Raw genomic sequence first — 20,539 nt, forward strand, 5'->3', positions numbered from 1 at the left:
CTACGTCATAAGGTTGTTTTGAGGATAAAATGGGGAGCAGGGAACCATACATGGCATCTTGAGTTCCTTGGATAAAGTCAGGCTATAAATGTAATCATAACAATTATAGGATTGTACTGACAGGGGGGCTGTCTAAATGCTCAGAAAGCCCCAGGTTGGGTGCACGGTGGCGTGGTTATTATACGATGTTGCTGCAATCATGCACCCAGACCGGGGCTTTCCGCCAAAGCTGCAGAGAGAAAAAGTCAGGGGCTTACCCTGGCTTTTTTCGCCTCAGTGAGGCAAGGACATGCAAAACAGAGTCAAGACAACCCCTTCACCTTGCTCTGGAGTCGCACCCGAGGCATGGCTGGGCAGTGCCTTGTGGCAGGCGACCTGGAGTTGGTCACCTTCCACCAGGAAGAAGGCAGGGGATGGCTGCCCAGAAATCTCACGCTCCCTTCTCGGCATCAAGATTACTGGACACCACCCCGGGGGATGGAAGGCATAGGGTTTGAGAGGGAGGCAGTGCCAACCCGGTGCCATGAAGATAACCCCCAGGGGCTGAACTCTTAAGAACACTGACTTGGGAGGAAGTTCCAGAGAGATCAATAGGACTTCCTTCTCAATAAACGTATTTTTAGATTTAGAATGCCGGGTTACACTGCGATGAAATACTGGAGGATGACAGCAGTATGTCTCAACAGCTTCGGATGAATTGTACCACCTCCATGGCAGCACATTTGCCAGAAATACACAGCCAAGCAGCCATGCTAAGGCAGTGGAAATTTGTTTAAAATCCTGCTGTAAACAGGCTGTCCTCTAATGCGGCTTTAAATTATTTTTAGTTATTACAATGTGTTCTCAAGGATTTAAATAAAACATGAAAAAATCTGGTTGACATTATGATGGTTTAACAATGCATAATCAGGCTGCAAAATTCAAGGGAAGATAAAGGAGCTAAAGTTCAGGGGCATTTAGACACCTATTCTGTTTAGTATATTTTATGAAAAATTACCCCTTCAATCTCAATAAAACATCCCTTTGGTCTCAAGTAGCTGTGTACTCAAAGAACATGGGCATTTATGATGTAACTACTAACGAAGTTTCCAACCAATTCAAACATTACCAGAGCAATATGGCTGGATTCTATGAGTCCCTGGTAACATTTTAATGGCAATCACGTGAGCTTTACCTTCCCTGTGATCTTGTTTAGGCTTTGACCATGTTTCCTTGTTACCAACAAATGATCCAACTCCCTTAATTCCAGGCTAGCATCACAGGATGCCATCACGGGACTGATTTTAGATATTCCCCAGTACTTTGTAGGTACGTGTCCATATACAGAGAAATCATTGATATTGGGGTTAAGTGAATGTAGGGTAAGGCCCAACAGCCCAGCATGTGTTACAGAACTATAACGAACGTATAAAATTATATGAAGTAGCATCTAATCCCAGATCAACCTATAGTCATCAGCTGATGCCCTTCTCCAAATACTGCTCCATCAAAGATGAAGATTGCTACAATAAGGCTTTTCTGATAGTGTTATCGAATGACCTCCCTAGGAAGGTACACCTGGTACCAACGTCTTTTAGGTGTCAGGCACAAAAACATTTTGATTCAGTTTGTCAATGAAACTATTGACGCACAAGGTGTCTTCACGGGGCCAGTTTGGTGCCATTTCCCTCAGAAACCCCACATCTTCCCTCCCCCAGGGTAGTGTCAGGTAATCCCGATGCCAAGGAGGAAGCGCAAGAATTCTGGAAGTTCATCCGGGGATCGGACCTACCCCCACCCTCTTCCTGGGAGAAGGTGACCAATCACAGCTCACCTTCCTCCAGGCACCATCCCTCACCTCTGCTGTGACTCTGGAGTGAAGAGAGGGGTTGTCTTGACATCGTCTTTACCATCCCCCTCGTACCCTCCATTCTTCAAATGTTATGTTGCTCTCCCGCCCAAGAGTCTCTATCTCTCTTGCCCGGCTTCGCCCATTCTCTCTGGCTGCCCCGTTTGCTTGGAATGCTCTTCCAGAGCAACTGCGTACCACGAGTTCCATTGTAGATTTTAAAACGCGTTTGAAAACTCATTTGTTTTCAATAGCTTTTGGTATTTTAGCTTGATTTACTGTTCTTATTACTATGATTTTTCTCTTATTTCTGCTTTGTGAACCCCTTTCCCCCCTTCATATGTTTTAATGTGATTTTAGATCGTAAGCCTCTAGGCAGGGCATCGCTGTTTTATTTGTATATTTTGTACAGCACCAAGTACATTGTTGGTGCTATATAAATAAATAAATAACAACAACAACAACAACATCCTCACCTTACTCCAGAGAAAAAAGTTGGGGTAAGTCACCAACTTTTTTTCTCCTCAGCTTCAGTGGAGAGCCTGTGTCTTGGCATAGTAAGTTTATTCTCCACTGCGATTGCAGCAGCTTTTCTCTCTCAAGATTTTATTGTTTATAGCCAATGGCCATCACAATACAAACACATAGCACACAAGTATAAACAGAAAAACTTTTGATACAATAAAACAAGAATACAATAAAATGATTGGGATTAAAAATATTCCTTCTGTTTAACCCCCTTAGGATTTGACAGTGGTATGGTTTAGAAAGGCTGCCCTTATTTTTCTTGCAGCTAGAGCAAATAAAGCTATCCTATAGCTGATGAATTTGCACACATCAGCCAACAGCCATCTAATTTTAAAATCGTCTGATTGGCCTTCTAAAGTGCTCTGGAAAGGGAGAATAAATTTAGCCCTGGGCAAATTATATAATGGATAGTATAGGATATAATGTACGAGATCTTCAATATGTCCTGCTTCACATATGCAAAAGCAAAGGTCTATTAGAAAATCTTCCAGCCAGATACTCAGTGGGCATCATTTGAAATCTGAGCTGGGTAAGAGGCCGTATAATTGATGCCATGGCACCACGCACCTACCCCAGGGCTTTTGAAGCATTTGCACAGCTCCCCAGAGGGGTGCTGGGCTCTTCCTTCCTAGAGGTCTGCAAGGAGAAGCTGGACAGCCATCTGTATGGGAAACGCTAGCCTTCGTTTCCTGAAATGAGCAGGAAACCAAGATGGCTTACAGACTGCCTCCACTTTTGTGATTAATATTTATATCTTGCCTTTTTGAACCAAAAGGATCAAGAAGCAATTGAAAGAAACTATAGCGATCAAACAATAAATTAAATTAAACCAATCATCAATAAGCAAATACCAACACAGACTGCAGCAGCATGATGAAATAAGAGGATCAGTTCAAACTCAAAGAGGCCCAAATGCTCTTTGAAGAAGTAAAGTCTTTCTCCAACTTAAGTAAGTCAGCAGTCAGGAGGTGGAATAGATGTCCTCCAGAAGGGAGTTCCAGAGCCTTTGTGCCACTGTTAACAAGTCCCTATCCCTGGTTATCCCCTAGGGTGATCACTTGCACATTGCCAGAAGACAGGGAAAGCATCACCAAAAAAAGAGGACAAACACAGGCAGTGATTTGCATAAAAATTGCATATGCTAATTTATAGATAGATAGATGATTGGATGGATAGACAGACAGACAGACAGACAGACAGATAGATAGATGCATATGTGCATACGTATTGTTTTCATGCCCAAGCTTCTATGGAGCCTGCACGTAAAGAGGGTCTGTGTGAAGCCACCTTTAGAACAGCTCTCTGGAGAACTAAAGTCAGGATATGCTGAACTGAATTGTTCACCCTCCTTGACATTAACAGGCAAAGCATACAGAAAGGAAGAACCAAGCCTAGTGAGAATAAGAGGGGGCAGAGAGCAAGAGGGTAAAGGGGTGTTTGGGGCTAACACAGAGCTTTTATGTTATAACTATTTATTCAAATCAAGGACTAGTCATGGCATTTTATAACTATAAGGATTAAAAGAGAGAGAGAGAGAGAGAGCACACCTTCCAAGCACCTACATTTACTTTGTGTAAGCAAGCATAGAAGACCACACAATAAGTGTCATACCAAAATCCAATCATTTGAAGAAAGTGAACAGGGGCAAAGACAAGCCTGACACTTGAGAGTTAAGTAAATTGGCAAAAGCTGTCAAACTGTGGTGGGCCACTTCAAACATCATATCAGAAAGACATGTGTGTTTCACCATGCAAGTACGCACTGCAGGGATCAGCAGTCCATCAGAAATTCCCTGTGGCGTAAACCCATATGATGTGTGTGTGTGTGTGTGTGTGTTTAAAGTCAGTGATCTGGAACACAGTTGCATATGCGAAAGAGTAGCAATATGAGGACATGATTAAAACGGCGGGGGTGGGGGTGGGACAATAACACCATCATGCACAACAATTGAACTGGCCTGGATTGTAACAGTCCTTTTTAAACTTCTCTCCTTTTTTGCATCTTCAAATGAATGAATGGACATCATTTCAAATTAAGTAAATGGCAAGGATACGCGACACCTGTCCTCAAAGAGGAACTTCAGAACTACAACACTGACCTTTTCTCCAGACAAATGAAATATGAACATAACAAAGTAAAATAATGGAATGTTGTTGATCAAATGATACGTCCTCCTTCCTAAGTACTGTTTGCTGAATAAAAGGGCTGTGTTCAAATGGGGGGGGGGGGGGATGAATTGCTAGAACCTCCCAGTTACCAATGTTTCAGGAATGCAAACTAAAACAGGTGTTCTTTCTCATGGCAGCCAAGTTTTAAATTATTAGCAGCATATTACAGGTGCACCTGCAGCCCACAAAGTAGCAGTAATTACTCCTGGAGTCACACACCACTTATAAAGGACAGAAAACTTAATACTATTTCAATGTAAGCATGAAAGCTGAAGTAAGCACCTTCATTGATGCTTAAATTACAGAAAGACAAGGTTAGTCATTTAGAATTAAATTAACAAATACAGACTATAAACAACTCCAAATAGCCTCAAAATTATGCATGGTTAATTTGGATACCAAGAATATTTTCTCTGCATTTAAGCAAGACTAAGAGAAATAGAGCATAACTACCTAAAGTAGCATGTCTGAAAATGGCAGCAATTCAGCTTTGCATGTTCCTGTTTCTGGGGTAAATGGACAAGCGGGGTTACAAGGACATAGGTCACCTGCTAGGTTCCCCCCATACATGTTGGTGACTGAATGAAATTGAGCTGAATCATAGGAAGAGAAGATGTGATGACTGTGGGCATGTCTACACCAGGGGAGGGAGGGGGAGGATCTTGCAATATGCCCAGAGAGCTTCGGCTATGGGGCGGTATATAAATGTAACAAATAAATAAATAAATAAATGCTGATTGTGAGATCCTACCCCTGGGTTCACACGCGGCGTGTGACATCCAGGGAAGAAGCAGGGCATTGTGCCTGTCATTTTTTTTAAAAAAAAAACAAGACAGGAGCTGGAGTGCATTTATTTATTTATTTATTTAAAGGCACTCAAGGCAGCTTACAATCAATAATAAAATTTGATTTAAAAAACCCAATAATAAAACTAATACATTAAACACAATTACAAACACAACAGTAACGGAGTAAAAACAGCCTCATGCCCAACAGAATGCTTACACACCAAAGGCCTGCTTGAATAAAGTGGTCTTTGCCTGCTGGCAGAAAGATATCACGGAACGAGTGGACTTAGCCTCCTTCAGCAGGGAGTTCCACAGTGAGGGAGTAGCCACGGAGAAGGCCCTCTTTTGCATCACCTCTGAAGGCAATGTCTCGAAAGAAGGACTTCTCCAGAAGATACTAAGAAGGTAGGCTCATATGGGAGACGGCAATCTTTCAGGTCGCCTGGCCCCAAGCCTTATAGGGCTTTATAAATCATTTTTAATTCTTCCCGGAAACAAATCGGTAGCCAGTGAAATTATTGTAACAAGGGAGTCATGTGATCCCTGTAACTAGCCCTGGTCAACAGTCCACTGCAGCATTTTGATCCAGCTGAAGTTACTGAACAGATTTTGAAGGCAGCGTTATAGTAGTCCAAATAGAATGTGACTAAGGCATGCGTGACTGTAGTCAGATCAGACGTCTCTAGCTACCCTCTTACCTCCTGTAGGAATTTACTAGTATGAGAAGCTGCCCTTAGCCCAAATAAATGAGGGTGCCACCAGGTTGCTACTTCCAGGCTTTCATCCATAAGCTGATTATAACAAATAAATGCATAGCCTCTCCTAATCGGAAGGCATCCAATCCACCTTCAAAATGTTGCGTAATTGCACCCAAGGTAGAAAAAAATCCAGGGTGCATCAAAAAGGGGGTGTCACAAATAAACCTTTGGAAAACAGGTAAAAATGGAGAAAACAACCAAAAATATGAAAATTTGTGCCTGCACTTTAGGCTATGGAGGAAATGCGCATTTTTAGCTGTTTTTGTTTTTTCTTATTTTCCAAAGTTTTATTTGTGCCACCCCCTATTTGGTGTATCCTGGATTTTCCCTCCCCTGGGTAAAATTGCAAAGGATTTTGAAGGTGGATCAGATATAGAGTACCTCCCAACCAGGGGAGACTGACTATGAAGTGTGGTCCCGATCCTGTAAACCCTCAAGGGTTCATAAAGCAGTGGCAGCTATATGATCTCATCTTGCCTCACGACTCTATAGGTGAGCAAATTAACCCACAGTGCCCAACAGACGATACAATAATCCACGGTATGTTAAATAACCCCTACTGAAAACTGTGGGTTATTTCAGGCAAATAACCCATCATGGGTTAAAAAAATTCCCAACAGGCAACATGATAACCCACCATGGGTTAATTTCATTTTACCCATTGTGGGTTGTTGTGTTGTCCAAAACCAGTCAATGGCTGAGTTCAGACGACACACTATTCAACTGGGGGGTGGGGGTGGGGGTAATAAGAACAGAATGGGAAACAACCGTTGATTAGCGTGTCGTCTGAACTCAGCCATTTAGTTCCATAGTCCTTCAGGTATTTGGCTTTCTTAAATGAGGGTCTGCCTTTTCTTCTGGCTGTCTAAAAATTATTCATGCTTGCTAAAGTTTGTCATAGTTTAACAGATACTGCTGCTGGTGCCATGAATAGAATTTATATTGTTCCACTGTTTCATTGCACTTGGAGAACAGTAATTGGGGAACAGCATTTAAAATGTTGCCTCTGAGTCACTAGCCCATTATCTTGCTCCTCAATAACACACTTTTCTCCCCTTCATGATGGCACTGGTCAGACCTCAAACTGCTTCTTTGAGAGGATCCAACCATTTGCCAGGTTCTTGTGAACAAAGCCCATGGGATTTCAGTCCACCTTCCACAGCCGCTTGCCATTAAAATGATACAATATTGTATTTTATATCATGTTTTTATACCGTTTGTTTTATACTTTGAACGGTTTAAATTTTTGTGAACCGCCCAGAGAGCTTCGGCTATTGGGCAGTATAAAAATGCAATAAATAAATAAATAAATATAAATTATCCTACAGCTCTTAACTAAAATCTACTGCCACCACATCTCATTAAGAAATATATACTTCTTGCATTCAAGCCCATTTACTGTTAAAAGCCTTTATACTGGTGAAAGGAACTTTCTGGCTCCTCCTTCAATAGCCAGTCAGTAGAGCACATGCTTTGCATGCAGAAGACCCTTTGTTTAATCTCTGGCTATCTCCCAGTGAAAGGAATCAGATAGCACCGATGGGAAAGATGTCTTCCTGAGTTCTGAGAAATCCATACTCGCCAAAGTAGAAAATATTAGGCTAGATGGACCAATGATTTAAATCATATGCTTTCCACTCTAGAACCTGATTCTCTTCACTGGGTTCAATTGTTTGAAAAGGCAATCTTCTTTTCTGTTTCAGTTTTATAAATTAAAATTGCAAAATGGCTTAACACGGCAGCATTTTTCTCTTGCCATTTTCATCGTGTCAGAAACCACCTGAAAATGCAACCCACTGATGGTCTCTTGGCCACAACCCTGGACATGTCATTTCACTTAATTATATTTCGTTCAGAAACCAATGCCAATGCTAAAAAGAATATAAAATAAAAAAGGTAATTAATCTTAAATTCCTTCAGTAGTCACTCGATAAGGGTTAAATACTGCCCACATTAGGCAAGCTGTAATAATCTAGGGGCAGTATCCAACAGAACCCTTGAGTGGATACCCCAAACCGTCAGGGCCCAGTGTGCACGCGGGTGGCCCTGCCAGTGTCGGCGGCACATGCAGAGCCCCTACCATTGGCGGCTGAAGTCCTATATCAGTTTATCCTTACCAGGGGGAAGTGGCACCGTGAACAAAAATGTGCAGTTCTGGGTGTCAGGTCACGCCCCTTCCAGAAACGAGCATTTCCAGTCTTTGTGGTGCTTCCCCACAGAAGCACTACATTGCAGCTGCCAGTGGTAGGGCCTTGAGTGCACCAGGGCCAGTGGTCTTAGGCTTCCCACCCAAGGGCTCTGTTGGTTAATGCCCTAGAATTTCAGTAGGCCATGAGAGTACTCTATTTTATGGATGGAATCTACCATGGCGCACGCGGGGAGGGGGGAGGATTTCATTCAGATGATGGTAATTTCTTCTGTTCTCCTCCTTGTAAGTTCCCAGGCCCCACCAAAATCTGCTTTGGAGCCACCGACCCCCATGCACCCACCAAAGCAGATTTTGAGGTTGCATGGAGGGGGAATACAGCTGAGAGGCGAAATTGCTCTGCCCAGTTTTGCTGGTAGCAGATCCATCAGGGGAATGACTTCACTGGACATCAACCTATACTTAAGGATAAACTGATAAAGGACTTCAGACTATAAAAAACAAACAAACCCTTCAAATAGTACTAACAATCAAGTCAACAGCTTAAAAAAAATGAACACCTTTCAATGACTTTACTACAACTGAGCAGAATTTATTGGCTGCAGTTTTCCAGGCCCCCGTGAGGTGCCTTGCGCCCATACTTGCATTCCTTCCCAAAATCTGCACGGGAAAGAACGCAAGTGCGAACTTTCCCAGTGTTTAAAAGTAAAAACAAAACGGGGAGAAAAGAAGAATGAGGCTGTTCCTCCCCTCCCTTTTAATTTTTTATTATCTGTATCTCTGCAGCTACGCAGATACAGATAATGAAAATGAAAATAAATGGGGGGGGAGGACCGGGCAGCCAGAGGGAGGTCGCAAGGAAAAGGGGCAGGGACTCAGAGCAAACCACCTCTCCTCCCTCTGGCTGCTCATTCCTTTCCCCCTTCCCACCAATTTCTTTTTATTTTTATTATCTGTATCTGCGCAGCTGCGGAGATACAGATAATAACATTTAAAAGGGGGGAGGAATGGTCCCGTTCCTCTCTCCATCCCCATTTTTAAAAAAACTTTTGCAGGGCGCCCATGGCAACTAATTGGGGCACCATGGGCTCTGCTGCCAAAAAAGTCGGGGTAAGAGTTTCTAGGGTTTGCCCTTGGATGGCTTCGCAATGGCGGCTGCATCATGTAGTTGACGTGCCGCTACCCTTCATGTAGACATGCCCCAAAACAAGTCAGTTCATTTTCCATGAGATTGTGTTTCACTCATTCTAACCTTTGGATTTCCCTGCCCACACTGCTACACTAGATTCAGTAGCCCCATAGCAGTCCTTCATTAATACCAATAGGCCTACTGTGCTACAGAGAGAGACATATTTCTGAGTAAACAGAAGTAAGACCTCAGAAGTAAGTATAGGGTTGCAGAGCATATCTTTCCAGAGCGCTGTTTTAGCCTTTTAAAAAAAGCTTCTGAGTGACCACACTATTAAAAGTCAGTTCTATATGTGTTTACTGAGAAGTAAGTGTCTCTCTGTTCAATGTGTAAATGCAGTTGAAATCATTGGGATTTACTCTTGAGTAAGGGAACCAGCAGATATGTAGTTTATGAACTTGAAGATGCACAGCTTCTCATGATCAAAGTAATGGAAGATCGATCCTTCGCACTTGTGGACCACCAGGAAAATGGGTTAAAGGGGGGGAATTTTAAAAATTCACAAAAAACTTCATAAAAAATCAAGGGATGAACCAATATGATTCAAACCTGGCATGCTGAAAGTCCTCCTCAAGAGCTATCACTGTCCCAATTTTGATCTATTTATTTTTAAAAATTATGCAGATGTAAGCATTTTTAAAATTTCCATTTAAAAAATTCCTTAAAATCAAGGGATGAACCATTCTGATTCAAACTTGGCATGCTGAAAGCCCTCCTTAAGAGCTATCACCATGCCAATTTTTATCTCTTTATCCTTAAAACCTACACAGATGTAAGCATTTTGGTTACCTCAGAGCAAAGGAGGGGACCTGATCACCTTTACAAAAGAAATTAAAATGAGTGTTCATGTGCCCACCCTTTGAAACGAGCAAAACAAACCTTCGCTCCTCCTCCCCTGTAAACCTTTCCCAAGGAGTGGCACTTGAGATTTCACCAGCATAGTAGCGCTCCAGGTGAAAAGATACATGAGCTGAAAAAGTGGAACAATGCACAGACAAGAAAGTGTCCCAGCGCTTGACTCACTAAGGAAATGTAGGGGAAACCACGGATGAAAATTAAATTTAAAAAGTAGATGTGATGGAGCCCATACAGTAACTGTAGTTTATGTAGTGAAAGTGGTTGGCAGTGGGTGATACAGGATGGACAAAAGGAAGGCTTTAGATAACACATGCTTTATCTATGAAATTCACTGTGTAGAATATTATGATGGCCACTATCATAAAGGGCTTTTGGGAAATTCATTCAATACATTAATGGGAAAGACAACTGTCAGTTGCTGTTCTCCATGATAACTATGAATGGAACCTGTACACCTCTGATTAGGAGATGCTGGAACAAATAACAGAGACTAGCTACCAACTTTTCACCTTGCTTAGGAGGAGCCTCCCCAGGCATCTGGCTGTCCACACTCAAGGACAGAGTGTAGGACTAGACTAACAGTCTGATCCAACATCCAGTCTGACATTTTTATGTGGAATGTGCATGCAGGACAATCTAGAAACCAATGGTCTCTTGTTTCTGTATGTTCATTTGTGCAAAGTAGAAATGTCCGTCTGAATGTGTATGTGCCATATTCATGTACTTCACTCAACTTTATGTCAGTGCCAATGTGTATGTCACAGTTACAACTGAGATAATATGGCCTATTCTCCAGTGCTCTTTTACAATGCTGGAGAACACACTACTTAATGGTGGAAAAACCTTTAACTACAATTCTCTCTCTCTCTCTCTCTCTCTCTCTCTCTCTCTCAGCATCATCTCACTCTTACGTTATGTACCTATAAATGTATCAGCCATTTTTCTATGTACTGAAATAATAAACAATGTTGTATAAAATGTGAAATATATATATATATATATATATATATATATATGGATGATGAATTAGTAACTTTCGCAGAGCAACCCACCACACCTTACATTAATCAGTCCACACAGAAATGATCCATTAGAGTTAATTATCAACACAAAAATTAATGTGCAATAAAATACTGCTATCTATTGTCCATGAAGAATTCTGCAGAAGTAGTGAGAGATGACAATTATTTAAGTAGAATGCAAAGTTAGGCATAGTAGTTTTTATTATCTTGTATTTGTGACTTGTAATTTTTGTGCACTGCCCAGAGAGTATTGGGCGGTATAGTAATGAAATAATAATAATAATAATAATAATAATAATAATAATAATAATAATAATAATAGGTTCAGATAAGCTCCAAGTAAGCATTTTGGACATGTGAAGCTAAAACCATGGTCGTGTTGGCTTAAATAATAGATCAGAAAAAGCTAACATTACTCTTTGTATTTGACTTCTGTAGCATGTTATTGGATTATTGTTCATATATTTTGGCTAATAAATTCAGATAATAGAGAGGTATCTTTAAAAGATAAACATCAACCATTTTTGCCCTTATACCTTGTAAGTGGAAGGACTGCATAGTCTACAGTCACGAAGAATTAACGTTACAAGTTATAAAAGTGCCTCAGAGTCACTGTCCCCAAATGTAATGGATGGGATTTTCCAAAGCACTTAGCATTGACCTAACTGTGCTCCTAGTGCAGCCGTTGGTAAGAACTCCAACTTACTTCTGTTGGAGGAAGCTAAAGGCAGTTTTGAGCACCAATGAAAATAACAGCACTTATAGATTTCCCTGAATAACTTACAGACACATTGTGAGGTCAGATATCTCAATAAAGATCTGCAGCACCCTGGTTACAATTGAGAAGCTACACTGGATTTATATCCTGGTTAAACACACAACTGGCACCAAAGGAAAACAGCCGTTACTGGCCCATGTTTTGATGCTATGACACAAGAAATGGCATAAAAGCAACACAGAGGTGTGAGGAAAGGGTTGCTTGCTTTGCTGCACTTGCAGCAGTTGTCATCCTGAATCCCTTCTTTCTGTCTGTCTGTCTGTCAGGTCAGGGTTCAGAGCTAGAGGCTCCTGCAGGTAGTGAGTTGGTTTCAAGTTGGCTTACGGGTCAGGAAGTCCTGCCTCACCATAATCCTAGATGCATGGAAATGTGCCCTGATTACAATACTGAAGGGGAGACGTTCCACTGCGAATACTCAGGGGCACTCCAGCTAGCTAGCCAACCAGGCTCAGAAACAAAGGCCTTAGTTAGACCTAAGGTTTACCCCGGGATCATCCCTGCCTGCTCCCGGGATCCCCTATGTGTCATATACACTAACAAGGATGACCCCGGGACGATCCCGGGATAAACCTTAGGTCTAGCTAAGGCCAAAAATTGCATGTGATTAGAGATGTGAAGGCTGGGGTGGGGGATATCAAAATGCCCAAAATAAAGACTTTTCCTTAACTTCTACGTTTTTCCCAGATGGAAACCCACCCACCACCAATAGAACAAGAAACACACATATACACTCTTCTGATTTTTAAAAATGATTTTAGGGATCTCTGCATGACATGGATAAATTAGATGTGCAATTTACAAAACACATTTTTCATTCACAAAAGCATCAACAAGATCAATTCCAATCTTTCCCCAGGTATATCCCATTTAAAATAAATATTTGTTGGCAGTTGTTATGTACTGCCTCATTCTTGACAAACTATTACTGCCTAGAAAAGTGGTGGACAACTTTTTGGCAAGTGTACCAAAAGTCAAGTCCAAATAGTCTCGCTATAGTACATATGCATTTGAACCTGCTGGCCCAAAGAACCAGTCGGAAGAAAAGAAAGTGGACATTTCAGCCAATTTACAGCCTTAATTGAACATTACAATCAGCCAAAGTGCCAATAGACAAGACTACAAAATGCACAGGACAAATGCATACAGCTTTGATTACTCTTTTCCCTCCACAATCACTCAAACTATTGAAACTATAATCTGAGAAAGGGTGGGACGATGCCAGAGGTGTCTGCTGGAGAAGATTGCTAGATGATTTTTAATCCAAAAAGAACAACACTGCCCACTTCATCAGTTGCATCTCATATACACAGAAACTTAAATGTGTTAGTCTTTAAGGTACCACAAGACTTTTTGTTGTTTTTGTTGCAACTAACTAACATGGCTCACCCTCTGGAAATTTTAATGCAGAGATCCACACACATAAACATATAGATCAGGGATAGGGAATCTTGGGGCGGTTTTTTTTTTTTTTTTTTTTTTTGCCTGAACTCATTCCAAGCAAGCACATTGGGGGGGGGGCATAATCCAGTAGTAGGTGGGAATACATCCCAACATATACAGGATCACCCCCATTGCTTGCAAGCACACGTACACACAAAGCAGCAAGTTAGCTTTCCTGAAATAAGGTTTGTCTGTAGCATAGACACACTTATTTTAAAAACTAGCTCACTGTGTAGTGATTTTTAGTTGGCCCTAATAAAGGTGTTCCGTTAGTACCCTGTTTGGATTTTTGTCTAATGGGCCAACACAGCTGCTAGCATTTCTGACCTTATTTCATTTGTTTCCTCTATTGTACTTCTTTCCTTATTTATTACTCACTGTCTGCTATCTCCTCTTAAGGCATCATTTTAATTGGAGGGACAGTATATTTTCTGAGTGGTTGAAGTGCAGTATTTTGCACCTGGCAAAAAATCCCATGTTTCCCTAGAAGCTGCTTTTATTGCTATTGTGATGGTTGCATCTAATGTAGTTTATTTTATTTTCATTTATTACATTTTTATACCGCCCAATAGCCGAAGCTCTCTGGGCGGTTCCATAGCTATTATTGGTACCAACTCAATATTCTTTATGATTTAGGGCACAATCCTATGCATGTTTATACAGGAATTAATTCCTACAACTTCCAGCATCCCCCAGCCAGCCATGCTTATTCCTGTCTAAACATGCATAATATTAACCCTTAGTTACTGATCAGTGAACCAACACGCTCCTTCCATGCCTGTGCTATTTGATCATTCCTTCATTTCATTTTGTTTAATTCTTTTGGAGCTCAGTAGTTATCTGAATAAAAATACATGATCCAGGCAACTTTTAAAGGAGGTGAAAAGTAAAACCACTCTCTCTCTGCTCCTTGCAGGCAAGATATTGCATTATGTCACTTAATAGACATTTACAGGAGAATCACAAAATGGCCAAAATACATTATTTTGGTGACTGCAAAGTTTCTTCCACACAGGGAGCATGACTGGGGGAGTATTGCAAAGACTGCAGAAGCCTAAGTCGGGGGTGTGAACAAGACCAATCAACAGCACTTCTAATTTAGGTCGCTATCAGAGCAAGAGTAATATAAAAGACAAATTCAGAAAGAATGTTACATTTTTGATAGATCTATCTTTCTGAAATCTAGAGCAACAGAAGCAAATGATAGCAGCTTTTGGGTACTGCAAGAAGTACAGGACTACCTTGTTACTTCCTCTTAATGCTTTTAAAGATTGATTCATAGGGTAATCCTGTACATGTCTACACAAAAATATGTCCCATTGAGTTCAATGACGCTTACTCCCAGGAAACTGAATATTGGATCCTCAATGAATGACACTTTATCTTTAGTATGAACTTGGATTTTGTTCTTACACTATTGTTTGCTTCTTGTGTAGCATTGTCCCTAGCATAATGAAGGGAGGGAGTGAACCGCCCAGAAAGCTCCGGCTATTGGGCGGTATAGAAATATTAATAAATAAATAATACATTTTACCAACCCTCTTTTCCACAGGAACAGTTACCCTCAGTGAAGCTCAAGTAATAAATTAGTTTCCTCAAATAATTTATTTTTCCCTACTATTCCTTAAATGTACACATACTAAATTCTCTATAATGCAACATAATATAATATAATACATAGTACCTATCTATAAAGTTACCTCTGTAGTGGGCCCTGCCTTTACTAGCAGGTGACACACAGGGTGCTTCCAGACAAGGCTTTTATCATGCAATCACCCTTCCTCGTACACAGAATTTTACCAGGGTCCAAATGTCAGATCCCATTTGTTGTTGCTGTTGTTGTTACTACTTCTTTATTTTAAAAAATTCTGTACCACCTTCCTGGAACCCGTTGAGGTGGTTTACAAAAGTTCAGAAAACAAAATATAATAAAGAAATAAAGACATAGTAAAACATTAAAAGCAACCTCAAGAATCATAACAACAACATTAAAAGCCAAATTTAAAAGATATATATTCTCCCCTTTCCTCAACCCAGAAAAAGTGGGGACAAGTTGTAATTCCAGAAGGAGGGTGTTCCAGTGTTTGGGAGCAACACAAAAGAAAACCCCTTCCCATGTGCTCGACAAGTGGGCCTCTGCAGGAGGGTGTGTCTTCAAAATGACTTTTCCTTCTGATCTTAATAATTGAGCAGATTTATATAGACAGTCCCTCAGATAACCATAGTTTATTAGGGGATTTAAAGGTTGTAACGCTCCCATGTTTTCACCCTATTTCTTCTGTCTTTTTTCTTACTACAAAAAAAAATGATAAAGGAGGAAAGATGGAAGAGTTGAACAAGACCTTTTTATTGGTACTACTTGGAGCCCTCCATTTGAAAGCTTCCCAGAAATCAAGGGGGAAACTTTTTCTGACATAGAAGTAAAAGTACAGGACCAAGAATAATAACAAGTTGGAAACACTACATAACTACTATACTAACTTATTTTAAAAGACCTCATTATACTATATGACAGAGACAGCCATGATGAAAATGACCTCATTCCTACCAAATTATACTGTGCACCTGGCATGTGCCAAGTTTTCTGTGAATCAGAAATTAGTTACAAGCTCTTCATTGATAAAGGAAAATGGTCATCTGAAAGTGCAATTCCCTCTACCTGATGCAGTAGGGCTTTTCTTTTTATTCAGATATCATTGAATGAAATAAGCTGCTGTGCAAGCCTAACTATAAGAAGTTCCTTGGAATCACAAACCCTTTGAGCACCTGTTAAAGCAATATACGCGAATCTAGCTTTCACGCGCAATCCTCAAAGAGTCATTTTCTGCTGTGTGCAAATGTTAACTTTTTTTAAGCAAAAGCTTTGAAGGTTCCACTAAAGCTTTCCGAATAATATTTTAAATACTGAGGGCTGATATGGCATAGGATCTAGAGCGCTGGTAGCCAGGCTTTTTTGGCAAACAGGCCACAAGTCCAAAGTGCTATGGGAGTGAATCATAGAATAGCAGAGTTGGAAGGGGCCTACAAGGCCATCTAGTCCAACCCCCTGCTCAATGCAGGAATCCACCCTAAAGCATCCCCGACAGATGGTTGTCCAGCTGCCTCTTGAATGCCTCTAGTGTGGGAGAGCCCACAACCTCCCTAGGTAACTGATTCCACCGTCGCACTGCTCTAACAGTCAGGAAGTTTTTCCTGATGTCCAGCCGGAATCTGGCTTCCTTTAACTTGAGCCCATTATTCCATGTCCTGCACTCTGGGAGGATCGAGAAGAGATCCTGGCCCTCCTCTGTGTGACAACCTTTTAAGTATTTGAAGAGTGCTATCATGTCTCCCCTCAATGAGTGGTACTCTAGTGTATGAGAAGACCACCTGTTCCTTAGTGTGTTCTGTCTTCAATCTACTAGACAGAAAGCAGTAAAGTGTGTGTGTGAGAGAGGAGTGCAGTTCTGTCTCTATGCCAGCCTGGTGTCCTCCAGATGTCATTGGCCTACAATGCCCATCATTCCTGACTATTGACCATACTGACTGGGGCTGATGTGGGTTGTAGGCACCCGATAGGGAAGGTCGCTCCATACTGTGGGCAGGCTCACACGTCGTCTTGCTCCGGTCCTTCTGCGCCACAAAAACCTGCTGGCTATGCCATATGTATTGTGTGCCACAAGTTGTCTTCTCCAGCCTACCCACCCCTCACACATGGTGTAGAACTATAGTTAAATGGTCTTGGGCAAGCCACTATTTTTCAATTTAATCTATAGGGCAAGGCTGTTCTGAAGCTAAAAAATACCACATTTTTGCCCCTTGGAGGAAAAGTAGAATACAAACATAGTAACATTAAGAAATTCATTCAAGACGTTGACATTAAGGTTGCAAACGTAACCATCATAAAAGGAAGGAAGGAAGTGTTTAGGACTAATCTCTTAATGTAGGTGCTGCATTACAGCAGCAGATGCATGCAATTAGCAGTGATTTCTAGAAAGTTTAAATAGTTATAAGAGTAGTATGAAGGGGTTTAGAGGCTGGAGAAGAACTAGGTGAACTGTCTAGAACATTTCCCTCTCTTAATATATATAAAACTGTCTTTTCATATATTTACTTATAAAGATATACTTTCCCTACCAAATTTACCTTGCTATCCCACCTCTTGTGTCCATCCCCTGAATACCAAAAGAAACATCAACCACACCCCAAGAGATGCAAAGAGCAGCCTTCCATTCTCACAGCACCATAACCCTTAAACAGTACTGAAGCCAAGCAGTAAAACAACCCATTTCCTTCCCAATTACTGGGCCGTGGTGTACATTTGTACAATTAACCATGGCACCTGCCACCACTACTGCAGAAATGCAAATCCCAACACAGATCAGAGGAGGAAGACAACATCACAATAAGAGACAGACACGACCCCAGCTCCATCACTTGCAACAGATACAGCACAGAAGTTGAGAGCTTAAAGAGATTCCATATTTCCATCTATTATAGATGATAAAGCTAGCAGGAGGGAGAGGAGAACAGACAAACGCTAGAACTTATGCCTTAAAAGTCATCATTTTCTATTCAACCAAAAGAAAAAAGCCTCTCAATATATTTACATATCTTTGGGAAAGCTACCAAACAGAATTCACAGTCAGGAAAAGGAATGTTTAGAAAAAGGAATGAGTACCAACAGGAGGCTTGCATATTACAGATATATTATAAGGTTACATTCTGATACCTAGTCTGCCATTTCCATCCAAAATTGAATAGGCCTGAGGATGGTTAGATGAAGAAAAAGCCTGATTCCCTTTCACAGGCCCAAGCACAATCTGTTTATACATAGGAATCCATTTGGCGATAACATTAGACTTGAATATACTTATTTGCAGAAGGATACAAAATATGGTCATATAAGGCATTGGATAAAAGAGAGGTTGGGGCATGGGGAAGAGATGGATGGTTTTAAATGAAAACTGAGAGCTCCCAAATATGGCATCTACCAACACTCTGATTTCCCTCCACCCACCCTTTTGCATCTAGAGATCGAGGGATTAAGTCCACCAACTAATCAGCTCCACCAACAGGTATATACAACCATTTCTGTGAAATGAGACATTCAATTAATTGCATATATTATAATTTCCATATTTTCAAATGTGGTATCTTGAATAGACTTAGTCTCTTCCTTCACATTTCACCTCATAAAAAGGGGGGTTGTTAAAGGAAAGGAGGGAAGAAATAGAGACCCACCCCAAATAGAGAATTCCTGCAGGTGGTTGATGTAACAACAAAGCACAAACCACAAAGTCCCAGAGTGGTTTGGCTGGGCTTCATTGGAGCCAGGTGGGGGCAGCATGGCCTTTTAAAGACTAGGGAAACCCCACCCCATCAGACCCTCCCAAAATTGGCTGGGTTTTATTTTATTTTGCTTTATGTAAAAAACTAAACAAAAAAACACCCAATCCAAAGGAATTCCTCCCAAGGTTTCATGAGAAACACACACTTAGAAATAGACACACACGATCTGGTTCCCCATACAAGACCTTGGGGGCTTCCCTTGCTTTCTTGGCATGTGATTTCAGGGTGCCCCCCCGGCAATATTTGGGGGCAAGGGTAGCGTAGTTTATGGAAGAGCACAGAAGTTATCTCAAGAGGAAGAAGGGATCGGGGTCACTCAGTGCTTGTATAGAACCCTATGTGTGACCCCACAAGCCAGCCAGCCAGCCAGCCTCGCCGCCCCCGCCCCTGCACCATTCATAAAAGTCTGCCTCTGCTCCAGTGCATCTTCTTCCTGACAGGACTACAATCCCCACCCTCCAGCGAGTGAATGAATGAGTGAGCGGCTGGCCTCTGGCTTACTTGAGCATGGCCTCTTCTTTCTCTTCCTCTTCCTTCTGCCGGTCCATCACAGCCATAATAATGTTCCTTTCCTCTTCTGTCAGGTGGCTCAGGTCAGGCAGCTCCTGCATGGGGGGAGGCACGGTGGGTGGGCGAGGGCCGCGGGGCCCCACCGAAGAAGAAGACATTTTGGGGGAGGGTATCCCTGCCTTCCTTTCCCCCCACTTCAGCACCTTTGTACCTTTTGGCAATGCAACCCAAGCGCGCCTCGCCGCCTCCGCCTCCACCACCACCACCTCTTCTTCTTCTTCTTCTTCTTCTTCCTCCTCCTCCTCCTCCTTCTCCTCCTCCCTTTACACGGTAGTCCTCTGATCATCGGCAGCAGCCAGCAGCTCTCGGGAAGCAGCAGGAGAGGAGGCGGAGACCCAGCCTTTCATGGTTGCTTGCATCCACCCCAGCCCGGGCTGCTGCTGCCGCTGCTGCCCCCCTTTGTTTTGCCAGTTCTTAGGAAGATTTGGGGATGCCCCGCAGCCTCTTGCAGCCCATCCTCGGAGGCTGGGAGGAGGAGGAGGAGGAGGGCGAGGAGAAGGAGTGTACAGCGCCGCTCCGGATTACACAGCGCCTCCCAGGCTCGATGCACTGTCAGGGCTGGAGGGAAAGGGCGGATGCTGCTGCTGCTGCCGCTGCTAAAATGCTCCACTGCTGCTAGCAGGCAGGGAGGGAGTTTGGTGTCAGTTAGGCGGAGTCCAAACTGCTCCACTCCTGGGTGATGCTGAGGGCTGTCTTTCCTAGACAATACGGACAGCTTTCCCATTCCAGGGCGTGCAAAATGTCCACACCTTTTCTTCCGCGGCGTCGGTGGAGCGCTGGGCTTGGATCTCGGAGAAAACAACAAGGGGTGTATTATTTCGCTCCCGGAGGCTGCGATCCTACCTGGGAGGAAGCCTCGCTGAAACCATTGAGCCCTACTCCTGAGTAAGATGGAGGACGAGCAGCAGCAAAGCTGCAAACCTAAGCATGCTTAGACGGGCATAAGCCCCACTGAAATAAATGAGTCTGACGCCAGAGTAATCATGGTTAGGATCAGGTTGCTGCTCTAAGCAGACTTACTTGAGATAAGCTCTACTGAAACCCATAGGACAGACTTCTGAGTAAACATGGTTAGGATTACACTAGAAAAGTGCTTGTGTGTGCGCGCGCGCGCGCGCCTCTGTAGTGCACTGTC

General features: G+C 42.2%; 1 protein-coding gene across 24 annotated transcripts in view; it reads right to left on the reverse strand.

Moving 5' to 3' along the window:
* The window catches only part of RIMS1 (regulating synaptic membrane exocytosis 1), a 278,881-nt gene extending 259,016 nt beyond the window's left edge, over positions 1–19,865 (reverse strand). For all 24 annotated transcript variants that reach the window (XM_063124987.1, XM_063124976.1, XM_063124984.1 and 21 more), the window contains exon 1: positions 19,336–19,865. In XM_063124987.1, coding sequence (XP_062981057.1) covers positions 19,336–19,502 — 167 coding nt within the window. In that variant the 5' untranslated portion in view covers positions 19,503–19,865. The remainder of the gene's footprint in view (positions 1–19,335) is intronic.
* Between the last annotated feature and the right edge of the window lie 674 nt (positions 19,866–20,539).

This window comes from Elgaria multicarinata, chromosome 4 (assembly GCF_023053635.1).
Source record: "Elgaria multicarinata webbii isolate HBS135686 ecotype San Diego chromosome 4, rElgMul1.1.pri, whole genome shotgun sequence".
Lineage (NCBI taxonomy): Eukaryota > Metazoa > Chordata > Lepidosauria > Squamata > Anguidae > Elgaria > Elgaria multicarinata.